This window comes from Dermacentor variabilis, chromosome 9 (genome assembly GCF_050947875.1).
Source record: "Dermacentor variabilis isolate Ectoservices chromosome 9, ASM5094787v1, whole genome shotgun sequence".
Lineage (NCBI taxonomy): Eukaryota > Metazoa > Arthropoda > Arachnida > Ixodida > Ixodidae > Dermacentor > Dermacentor variabilis.
In genome coordinates, this window is record NC_134576.1 from 20,449,399 (window position 1) to 20,462,041 (window position 12,643).

The window sequence follows — 12,643 nt, forward strand, 5'->3', positions numbered from 1 at the left end:
AAGTCCAGTGTTGTCCTTATTCTATTGGAGATTATTTTCGTAAATATTTTATATAGTAATGGGAGTAAGCTAATGGGCCTATAATTTTTCAATTCTTTAATGTCTCCCTATTTGTGGATTAGTATAACGTATGCATTCTTCCAGTTTTCTGGGGCCCTTGAAGTCGATAGACACTTCGTATAAAGAGCCGCCAGTTCTTCAAGCATTATATCCCCTCCATCTTTCATTAAATCGACTCTTATTCCATCTTTTCCTGCCGCTCTTACTCGTTTCACGTCTTCCATGGCCCTTCTGACCTTGTCGCTAGCTATAGGAGGAGTTCCTGTATCCTGTTCATTACTCTTTCCAATTAAGGTAGCCTGACTCCTCTGGGTACTGTACAGATCAGAATAGAACTCTTCCGCTGCGTGTACTATATCTTCAAGATTGCTGATGATATATTACCATGATTATCTTTCAGTGCATACGTCTTGGTTTGTCTTCTGCCAAGTTTCTTTCTCACCGATTTCAGGCTGCGTCCATTTTTTACGGCTTCTTCAGTCTTTCTCATGTTGTATTTCGAATATCCCTTATTTTCGCCGTATTGATCAGTTTTGAATGTTCCGCGTATTCTACCTTATCTCTTGAGTTGGACACTTTCATTTTCTGTCCTTTCTTTGTTAGGTCCATCGTTACCTGGCAGAGCTTGCCAATTGATTGCCTCGGTGTTTTGCCTTCCGCTTCAATTGCTGCCTCTGAAGCCAACCTAATTACGGTTTCGTTCATTAGCTCTATGTCATCATCATCCCTCTGTTCTAAGGCAGCGTATTTGTTTGCAAGTACCTGCCTGAATCTGTCTGCTTTTACCCTTCTGCCTCTAGGTTTACCCGTTTCTTCTTGACCAATTTTACCCTTTCTCTCTTAAAATTGAGGTGAATCCTGGCCCTCACTTACCTATGAACACTTCACTTTACCCTATGTATCACTTCTACATTCTGCACTATGCTGCGATCAGCAGAAAGTATGAAGTCAATTTCATTTCTTGTTTCACCATTAGGGCTTTTCCAGGTCCCCCACTTTCTGTTGCTGCGCTTCCTCAAAAACTATTCATTATTCGAAGCTTACTCCTTTCTGCGAATTTTACCACCATCTCTACTCTAGCTTTCCTAGAATCGACGCCGTAGTTGCCAACTGCTTGTTCACTAGCTAACTTTTTCCCAACTTTTGCATTGAAGCCACCTATTACTACTGTATACCGAGTTTGCACTTTTCTCATAGCAAATTCAACATCTTTATAAAACTGATCTACTTCATCATCGTCGTGACTACATGTTGGAGCATAGGCTTGTACCTACTTTTAATCGATATCTTTTATTAACTTTGATTACGACTATAGCTACCCTCTCACTGATGCTGTAGAATTCGTCATTCTTGCCCGCTATGTCCTTATGGATTAGGAATCCTACCCGTATTGCTTCTTATCAAGGAGACCTCTATAGCAGAGGACATGTTCGTTATTCAGCTATTCAGCTAAGCTTCACCAGTTCTAATCTCACTAAGGCCGATGATATCCCAAACAATGTCTCATAATTCCTCAAAGAGTCCTGCTGAGCTAGCCTCACTCGAGAGGGTTCAGGCGTTAAACGTTGCAAGGGTCAGTTTCCATTGGTGGCTTGTCCGGATCCAGAGATTCTTAGCGTCCTCTGCTGCGTTACATATCTGACCACCGCCTTGGTCAGGTGCTCCGCAGCGGCTGAGGACTGAGGGCCATAAGGTAGTTGAGTTAGCCATTTGGGAGGGGGTGGCCAAATACTGCACCAGGGAGGCCATTGCCTCATATGGTGAGGGAGTGTCTTGTTGAAGCTTTGTGGGCCTTCCTAATTTGGTTGTACCTGGATTAGCATAGCCCCACTCGCTCTCGGCATCTTTGGCGGTGACAGGCGTCACTCCAAGCCTGCAGAAGTTGTGCACGCGAGGAGCTGAATTTCAAGCTCACCATCATATAGATATATAAAAAAACTGATAGCGGGATCGAAGATCTTTCTAAAATGTGCTAAATGTCGCGTTACATGCCTGCACCTTCTGTTCAAATGAAATATCTTGATTTTGTATTACCGCAAAATGTTCATCTGCAAGATACTACACATACCTCTGTTTTGCATTTCAATTCCCGTTCAGCTGTTGGCAAGGGCGACTGCATTACTTCTTTGGTCAATGAATTTTCGTTTCAGTTTGACGTCATGATGATATCTGAAACTTGGTTTCAAAGCAGCTACGACGTTGTTCAACTGGAAGGCCATATATAATTTTACATGAACCGTCAGAATAAGCGAGGAGGCGGTGTCGCACTTTATGTAAAAATAATTGTGATTATGAAGTGGTGCCAGAATTTTCATTCGTAAGCCATGAATACGAAATGCTAACTGTTAAAACCACCAAGAAGGTGTTGTCAGTAATATACCGCCCTCCGAATGACAGTATCAAGAATTTTTTAGGTTGTTTTAGTAAAGTTTTGAATTCTGCTTAGTCGAAAATGTTCATTTTGTCTGTGGAGGTGATTTCAACATAAACATTTTGGAGGATAATAAGTATGTACACGATATAAACAGCTTACTACTTTCATGTGGCTCTAATAATCTGATTACTACACCAACCAGAGTTACTCTTTGCACTTCATCTGCCCTCGACCTTCTCATTTCAAATGTAGATACACCTGTATGTGCTACGGGTACCATTTCCTATGATATTACTGATCATTCTCCGGTTTTTTATTTATTTATTTATTTTTATTTTACAAGTACTTCCAGCCTTGTTACCAGGCCTTAGGCAGGAGTAGGCATTTGAAATAACCAAAAAAACATTTGTAGCGCATTCTATGAGTAACAAACAACACGACGAATTACTTATCGACACATTTCCAATGACGCACTTGATTTATTTAGTCAGCCTGTAATCACGCACGACTGGAATTTCGTGTTAAGAAAAAAGAACGTAAACGGTGCATAGAACGAGTTTCCTCAAGCTTTTGTACTCATTTACATTGCCCATTTTCCATTCAGACAGGCCAGACGTTCAAAAAGGATACGAAAACCGTGGATCACCAACGAGCACGTCAAGCTGATAAAAAGCACAAAACGCCATTATCATACCTTCCTGCACTCGAGATCAGATACTAAACTTAATGAATTTAAGAGAGAAAAAAATAGATTGAATAAGATACTGAGGCAAGCGAAAATAGATTACTATCAACGTGTTTATTTTTTTCTGAAATTAACAGGAAGCGTCCGGATGCGGTTTGGAAAGTAATAAATAGAGTCTTAGGTCGTGAAACTAAAAGCAAAATACCCAAATTGATATCTGATAATAATTGTTAATTTAGCGGTAAAGCGCCGGCTGACCACTTTATGCTCATTTTGTGAACGCAGGCGTAGCGTACAGCCATGACCATCCAGTTGCTTATTCAATAAATAATAGTATTCCTAATACTATACTTATGGCACCAACAAATGAACATGAGGTGTTTACAAAAATAATGAATTTAAATAACAGCAATGCATTAGATATCGATAATTTACAAATCAAGCCAATAAGATATGTTATGAAACACTTGCGCTTCACTCGTGCGTTGGTTCACATATTCAATTTAGCAATAGAGACGGCTACTTTCCTAGATCGTATGAAACGAGCAAGAATATCGCTGTTATTCAAACACGGCGATGTAAATATAGTCTCCAATTACCGGCCAATATCTGTACTACCAATTTTTTCCAAAACACTAGAAAAAATATTTCTACACGCCTAACAAAATTTCTAGGCAAACATGACGTTATAACAAATTCGCAATTTGGCTTTAGGAAGGGAAGATCTGCGGAGACAGATCTTTTATCCTTGAAGGAAAACGTCGCGTTAGCTACAGCCGAAGGCAATTGCGCTCTCGGGATTTTAATTGATTTCAGCGAGGCGTTTGCTTGGCTCGATCATATCATTCCTATAGCTAAACTTTATATGTGTGGAGTTCGCGGCGGTCCCCTCGCCTTGATGAAGTCATACTTGAAAAATAGGACTCACTGTGTATGTATCGATAATGTACAATCTTCTTTCTTGTCAATGAAACATGGGGCGCCACAAGGAAGTGCCTTGGGCCCACTATAATTTAATCTATACGTTCATGGCTTAGTAAATATTAATGCTACAGTTGATTTCTTTATATATGCAGAGGATAGCACTTTAGTCTTTACTGGAAAGAATGTGAACGAACTAATTACTAGGTGTAATGCACTGCTACGTAATCTGTCTGTGTGGTCACAGTTAAATGGAATAAGAATTAATCCTGCTAAGACGAAAACTGTTCTTTCTAGAGCAAGAAATAATTTTTTTGAACTGGAACATTCACTAATTTATTTAGATAGCAATATTGAGCTAGTTAACCAGCATAAAATACTTGGTATAACGTTTCCTGTCGTCTAAATTGCGATACTCTTATCTCAAATTGTCTAAGTTGAGATAACTGTCTGTAGTCTAAGTTGAGATAATTTCGCATTAGATTTTCCGCATTAGTTGGGGTGCTGGCTCGCTGTAGAGCTCTCATGTTGGTAAACACCAAGTTGAAAATTTATCATGCATTGTTTACCTCCCAATTTATTTATTGTAGTTTAGTATGGGGGGGAACCACAACACAAACAAACATGAAAAAATAATTGTATCACAAGAGGCGCTCCTCTGGCACATTGCCAGCATCAATACCCTATCGATGACAAAAAATTTGTCAGAGAAATACCAGGTTATATGGGTAGACCACTATTACGAATATTGCGTTTCACTTATGTTTTATTTTGCAAAAGAAGAGTTAAGGATTTGGCTTACATCCATAGCGGCCTTGCAGCGCTATAAAATACCAGTACATCTAAGAAACCCTGATCCTTCGTATGTGCCACGCTTTCGCGTTGAATACAAATTACTATCTATTAAACGCAATTTACCAAATATCCTTAATAATTACGCTGCACTGCTAATTTTTCTCGCAAGGAATTGAAGATGTATTTCTTTCACACGTAAACATATATATTTCATGTATAATGATCCTAATTGTGTGGTGCCCTTTGATGATTGTTTTTCCTATTTCAAATTCAAATATCTTTGAATTTGTTTGTTTCTGTATCAAAACTCAATTATCGTGTCAATAGGCTTATATTTGAAAACGTTACAATTGTTTTTGTTTGATGTCTGATGTTATATGTTTGATGTTATAAAGTAATCTCTGCCGTCTTGAAACCGGTTAGGCCTCAGTTATTCTAGCTGCCATGAACATGGAAGCCCGTCGCTAGGACAAGTGTGTAGCTAGGGTCACCACTAAGCTAAGCTAAGCTAAGGCACCACTCTCTGTTCAGTCCATCAGACACCTAGTTCTCGAACATCCATAGCGTCCTTGGTCAGCCAGCTTCTGTTCTCTCTACGGCACCTGTTAGAAAGTGTAGACCACCACACACGACAGCAGGAGCCACCTACACTTTCATGTATAACAATGCATGCCATCACCGTGACTTGTATCGACATCTAGAGCTGGATCTCCTGCTTAGATTGTTCCACTACCGTCACAATCACCGTTGGCAAATTGCTCCGCCCTCTTTCCTGCTATAGTATATTCACTTGGCACGTTATTCACTAATGCTATTGCTAACCGTCCATCAGTGAGTGGCGTGGTTGGCCAGCTCCACAGGAAGGTCAAACCAGCTCTCACCATTTATAATCTGGGCCAGCGCAGGCTTACGAACTTCTCCACGTTCCGCTCAATGTGCGCTCAGTGCTAAGGACAGACCGCTGCACTTAGGTTGTTGGGCTTCTCGAGAACGTGTCGATGCACCGACGGACACGTACTATCGGCGGAAAATGAAACGCGAAGAGTGGAGCGTGCGGCCAAAGCATAAATGAAAGCGTAGCGCGCGCCGTCCAGCCATCACCATTGACAGGCGCGCACATCCGGTTTGACCGCACTGTGCATGCAGTGATGCTCCCCCTATAGTGCGATATTTTCGTTTCAGTTGTGGTCGCCTCTCACTTGCAAGCGAGAAAACAAATATCAAAGAAAGCGGAAGCTAAAGTGCCACCGTATAAAGCGAATATTTTCGCGCACTGTGACGAAACCTTGTGTGCTATCGGCGTCAAACGAAAAGCGAACAGCGTCGCGCGTGGTTTGCGCCATCTACATTACTACAGCTTTACCTTTTCTCGCTTTCAAATAAGAATATACCAGAAAAGAAAATGTCGCAGGGGCTGTATCATCGCACAGTGCGGTTAAACCGGATGTGTGCGCTTGTCATTGGCGATAACATAACGCAAGCTCACCTTCGGTGAAAAAAGCCGCCCTGCTACGAGTGGCGTGCTCGCATGCAACGCGCTCGTCGGACTTATGCGACGACTGGAGGCAACTGTACCTTCAGTTGTGCTTCGACCACGCACCCCGCTGATCGCGTTCCGTTTGACCCCGATAACGCGGCTCCGTCGCAGTGCTTCGACGGCCATTCCCACCTTGTATACTTAAGTACACATAGACCATGTGGGCCGTTTGCTGACACAAAGATTTTCATGCCGTAGAACGCACCACCAAGACCATGAAGGTCACCAGCCGACACGACGCAGTGCTGCAGCTCGAGGTAGCGTTTGGGTCGGGAACTTATCAAGCCCATCGACGAGTACGTCGTTAGTGGGAATAAAGGAAAAAGGGTTTATTTTACATTATTAACACTTGCTCCAGATACAGAAGCCCACTGCATGGAGAAGTGAGGAACCATCTCAGTTCACATCAGGAAAAATCGGAACTTCAATCTCACTGCACGAAAGGTCTACGCATTTAATATCGCCATCCTCCCTTGTTGACTATACAAGAAAATCTGATGATTCTATCGCGGCCAAACACAGACGTTGAATTTGGCACAATATCCTGCGCGTGATATTGCACCGTTCCACAGAACTCCGCCTCCTATTTTGCACCTTTGCCCCAGGACATTTAGCAAACTGCAAATCCGAGCTCGAAGCCGTTCCCACAGTATAATTCGACGTTGGCCCTCTTCATCATTAGTTGAGGTTGTCAGGTTCCGGTAGCGGGGACTTATGTTGAGCCATCAACAGTCAGCGTCAAAGAGCTGCGTTGACTTCTGGATAGGCACTGATGAATGGGGTAGGGTTTCCTTTTGGTAAACGGCTAATCAATACCCTTACCGAGATGAGATGTAACAGTAATATTGTTTTGCCTCGATATCATTGTCTTGTAGTCTTATCGTATTTCCAGCCTGATAGTGGTGCCGCAATTGAGCAGTGCTGCCAGAACGGCACATATAGGTTTAGGTTCCTGAATGCATGACTTAAATGGAATATAAATTTAGTGTACGGGTTTTACATCAGTTTTCACGGTTATAACTACACGCATCTGCCTTGTATGTGTCGCATCTGTAAGTTGCGTGGAACATGGATAATAAATAAGGAACGTTGCACTATTACGATTGGCATTATTTGGCAACTACACACAATTTGATGCACGATTTTCTGGCCAGTTTCACGTCAACTTCGGTCACTGGTTATGCGCCACTGTGTTCGTGCCGGGCGAACGAATTTTCTCACATTCCTCCGGTGCTGAGCACAATTGAACCAGCGTCATACTGACTTACACAATCTTGTCAAAATACGTATTTAGACACCAGCAACACATGTGCTCCCAGTCGGCCTCGCTAGATGGCGACGCTTATCCATAGGGAAGCGCGAAAATGACCCCGGCTGCAAGTAAACGCCTACTGTTGTGATGCGAACGGTGGTGGCAATGTAGCTGCATGGCTTCAATGCTAATCAACGTCGACAGTCACTTCAAAACGATTTCTGTTACAAATATTTTTTTTTCTTTCATAAAGTACGTTCTCTTAGGGGAAAAAGCGTGCGAGTCGGAGTTACGTTTGGTAGTGTTTTGCTAACGGATGGCTATACCTCAACGTTCTCTCCCATTTGAGGTGCTCACGTACTGTAAAGAGAAAGGCACTGATCTCACATTTTTGATGACTGCGTCTCGCGTAAGCGCGAGCTAGCTTGGAAGCGGTGAAACCAAGCGGAGGTAACATCGCGCTTGACTCAACGGGTTCGGCAGCACAGCGAGGACCACTCATCGAAAGAAAGACTGGTTGACAGGGAAAACGTAAGCCTGCCGACCACACACCAACATTCTAGCCCACGTCTGACATGTAAACTAAAATTAAATTCTGCGGTTCTACGGGCCTAAACTACGATCCCGTTATGAGTCACGCCGTAGTGTAGGACTCTGAATTAACTTTCACCACCTCTGGATGTGTACCGTGCCCACAACGCACGGAACACGGGCGTTTCTGCAGATCCCTCCCATCGAAATATGGCTAAGCATCGGTCAGCAGTGTGGGGAAAAAACGAGAATGGACTGAAAGACGACCGGAGATGGGAAGGAAGAGGGATCTCAGAGCTGATAGTTCTGCTGGCATTAAGCAGGCGACACACGGTACGCTTCGGCGTCCGATCCGACGTGCGGCACAGCATGCTCCGGCATGCGGCATACAACGATTCGGGGCACACGGTGCGCGCATCCGAACGATCGAGCGGCGCGTAAGCTCCGCCCAGATCCAGACCCCCAGCTTGACTTAATATCCACGTCGAGAAACGCTATATAAACAACCCTGCACAACATTGCTTCCCTTTACGCGAACACTGCGAATAAAATTATGCCCCTGCGAGTGACAGAACACTTCACGACGGCGCGTTGTCCACTTACGACTCCTCTAACAGCCAGCGATAGGGCCGGTAGGCCTAGCTAGGCGGACTCGACGGCGCTTACGATCCAACCCGAGCACGTTGAAGAGCGCTTATTTTTGCCAAAACAATTAACACTGTACACTTAGGTCGCCCTTACTTAAATACAATTGTTTTACTCGACGCAATCGCTGCGAAGGGCAAACATGCAAGCGAAACCAGCAGCCTCGCTCAGACGGTCGGTGTGTGCTGTCTGTCCGCGAAATGCCCTCGCGTCGCGACTCCCGATCTCGCCAGAGCTTAGTGCTAATGTACTGGGCGCTGCTTTGCATAATAGGCACACGTTCGAGATAATTTTACTGAACTGGTAACTATTTCGTGTCGGAAACAAACTACAGCAAGCAAGGAAAAAAGAAGACTGCGAGAAACCGGCCAGCCAGCGCCGCCTCCGTGGAGGGAAAGTCAGAGAACGTCACATGCTAGCCGCGCTGTCATTGGCTGCGGCGAGACGACGGTGCGGTTGTCGGACGCGTCGGACGATCAAAACCTGCCCTGTTTGTCGCACGTCGGACGTCGGATCCGGCGCTTCGGCACGGCAAAACACCTCGATTCCGGCTGCCGTTCCGGCGCGAGGGACGCCGGATCGGACACGGAATCGGACCGTGTGTCTTCCGCTTTACATGCTCTGCGATCGCTAGAAGCACTCAAATGGGACAAGTCCCGCTGCACCTGCCTTGTCCTCATCACAATCACTCTCTCGCTCTACCTTGCGGTCTACGAATCACGTTACTGCGCGTGCATTAGGCAAGCCGTCAATCCTAAGCTGTCAATGAACTTGGCCAGGCTGCAATAAGGCTTATCTCGTACGCTGGCTCACCCACACGGCCGCAGGAGGCATTCCACGCTGTCGACGGAAAGACTGCATACTCGTCAAAATAGTGTTCGACGGACTGCAGCGATCACGGTGCAACGCGATCGCTGTAGTCAATGTTCAAGCGTATCTGTTTGCGCGCACTGGCGGGAGCACAAGCCCGATGTGACGAGACTACGGCGGACCTTTCGCGCCACAGTGCACGGGTAGCCGATGCGGAAACAAAGCAGCACCCTTCTGTTGTGGCTTGCGTTGTGCCCTCGAGCGCTGTTACTGAGCAGCGGTGTGAAACGTACGATGGTACTCTGGTATGAGCAGAGTGTAAACGTCCAAGCCCAATTAAATCGGGCGGCCGGTTGCAAGATGACCACGACCTATTTCGCTATGTCTGCAGCTGCTCATGAAAGACAGTGAAGGTCACCGCTCGTCAGAGTCGCGTAGCCTCAATGAACCAACTAGTGAACCGCCATCTACCCACGAGCATTTCTGGGCTCCGTAACCAATCGATAAATCCTGAGATTATACATTTAATAATAATATTTGTGGTTTTACATGCCAAAACCACTTTCTGATTATGAGGCACGCCGTAGTGGAGGCCTCCGGAAATTTTGACCACCTGGGGTTCTTTAACGTGCACCTAAATCTAAGCACACGGGTGTTTTCGCATTTCGCCCCCATCGAAATGCGGCCGCCGTGGCCGGGATTCGATCCCGCGACCTCGCGCTCAGCAGCCCAACACCATAGCCACTGAGCAACCACGGCGGGTATTATACATTTCTACCGTCGCCTTTTAGGTACATGTCAAGCGGAGGTTCCTCTTTGTATGCGGATACATTAATAGTTTTAAAATAACTTATTGTTGGACAAATCATAAGAAGCCAACAAAGACACCAAGGACAAGGTTAATTCCTTTGTTTGTTGGCTTCTGATGACATGATTAATAAAATCAGACCCCTCGGTTAACCACCTTTCTTCTGGCTTATTAAACTTGGACAAGTTGGGCGACAAAGAAGGTAAACTTATCGTAGCGCAAATAACGCAAAGATAAACAACACAAGACAGTACACCACGTGCGCTAGGAAGCGCCCTTGGAGAATGCTAAGCTGCATGGGCCAAGAATACCTTCCGCATTCGTGCTGAGGCACATGTATGTCGCAGGGAACCGGCGCACGGTCGACGCAGATCGAGTAAACATTCGTGTCCTTCTTGTCTGTGTTTCCCGTGCGCTGGCTGCGTGCTGCGCACTTGCCAACTGTTCAGCTTACCACTTATCTAAGACAAGCCAACATAAGTTGTCCCCGCTTCAGGCAACGCATACCGTGTTCCCTCCTCAGTTCTTGCGGCCACAGTGTCGTGTAATTTGCGCTCGGCGACAGGACCTGCAAAGCGAAATACTTCCTCAAACTATGCACCTTTTCCACTCCTTGGAATCGTTTTCAGTTGCGAAATGGCTGCTGTCATGTTGTTAAATCATAGATAGCGTTCTCTATTCAAAGCATTAATGCTCACGCAGCCAACTCCATCAGCACCTGACATTTCTCTGCAATACAACCAAATACAGTCTTAATAAATAAAGATAAGAAATTAAAAAAGTATTTATTTCCAACAAGAAAACTTTTGGGGGATCCTCAATGCGAGAAACTGCAACATACAGCTTGAATGCGCCTGAAGGCACTCACATGGCAGCAGTGCCTCTTATCGGCCTAGGTGCCACCTATTAAACACTTATCTGTCAGTATGTAGAAGTAAAATGTAGCGAAAAATGGGAAACATGTAAAGAAACATTCGTCTTTTCAGATAATTATATAGATTTATGAAAGATCAATTACACTTAGTGAACAACAAAGTTACGATGCATACTATATTACACAACCTCCAAGATATCTATCACATTTCAAAAGTAAGCACTACAATCAGCATGTCTAGAATGCACAATATCAGGATGCATTGCATTATGAAACAGTGAGTGCGAACGGACATCACATACAATAAAGAATTCAACATGCAAAATACGTTTCCCTTCATTTATTGTGTATTCAGTCCAGTTTACAAAAATATGCGCCAATTTGCTTTGGTGTCAAAGTACTTACGACAACATTTTCCTACTCAGATTTATTCAACAGTGATGCTAGGGTGTCTTAGCCACTGCATGACATAATTTGTGCACCTGCACGGTACTATTCGCCTGTCCAGGCAGCGGGTATGCGCGTCACTTTTTTCGCGTTGAAGTCGCGGCGTGTGTTTTAAAAAGGTGATATAATTTTAGGGCCGAAGGAAACACAATACAGTAGCCGGTACCCATAAAGATTCATTACTTGTATTCGGTTATGTTTATCAAACAGTTGCGCAATAGAACGGAAATGAGGTAAAGTCGCTAAATGTTGAACTTCTCGTTTCGTAACTTGAAGTTCACGAAGATTACGTTTCGTGGTGGTAGCCCACACAATCGCAAAACTAAAAGCAAGAACCGATGGAGGCGCGTTTTCTGTTCGTAAAACTGACGACGACTCTCCTCCGACGCCGACAAACACTACCTCGACGACATACTGGCAGAACTATATCTGGCACAACTATATTGCCGCGGCCATGTGCCAGTGGGGACGATGAGGAAGTCGCGTGGGGTTTTAGGTTAAGCATTAAGACGATGAAGACGTTGTTGGTTTTCTCTTTGACAAGGTGTATGTGCTGGTGGTGCTGCTCCGCATCCTCGTCTTTCCCACGTCAATACACTGGCGAAGGTGCTGGGTATTCTTCACGCTTGGCACCCCTTCGTGGTGCCAACGACCGAGCTCGGAATCGCTGTCGCACATCGAAACACCGGTCCAATGGTTCAGTCGTCGACTGCTAGGTCTAGCGCCCGAGTGCAGTCCCCGACAAGAAACCTCGAGAAATCGTTTGCCTCCTACAACTATCGCAGCTAAATCGCAAGTAACACTGTATTTGTTGGTAGTGCTGAGAGTCCGTTCCACGGGACCCGGTGTGGACATTCTTGGCCTACCTGGTTCTTCGACAGATCCTTGCCGTGCGACTATGTGA

General features: G+C 44.9%; 1 protein-coding gene across 12 annotated transcripts in view; it reads right to left on the minus strand.

Annotated features, from left to right (window-relative positions):
* LOC142592534 (uncharacterized) overlaps positions 1-12,643 on the minus strand; it is a 283,219-nt gene that overhangs the window by 131,318 nt on the left and 139,258 nt on the right. For all 12 annotated transcript variants that reach the window (XR_012830714.1, XR_012830715.1, XM_075704021.1 and 9 more), the window contains one exon: positions 10,926-10,986. Coding sequence is in view for 10 of the 12 variants with exons in the window: in XM_075704021.1 (XP_075560136.1) it covers positions 10,926-10,986 (61 nt within the window). In the remaining 2 variants the exon portion in view is untranslated. The remainder of the gene's footprint in view (positions 1-10,925; positions 10,987-12,643) is intronic.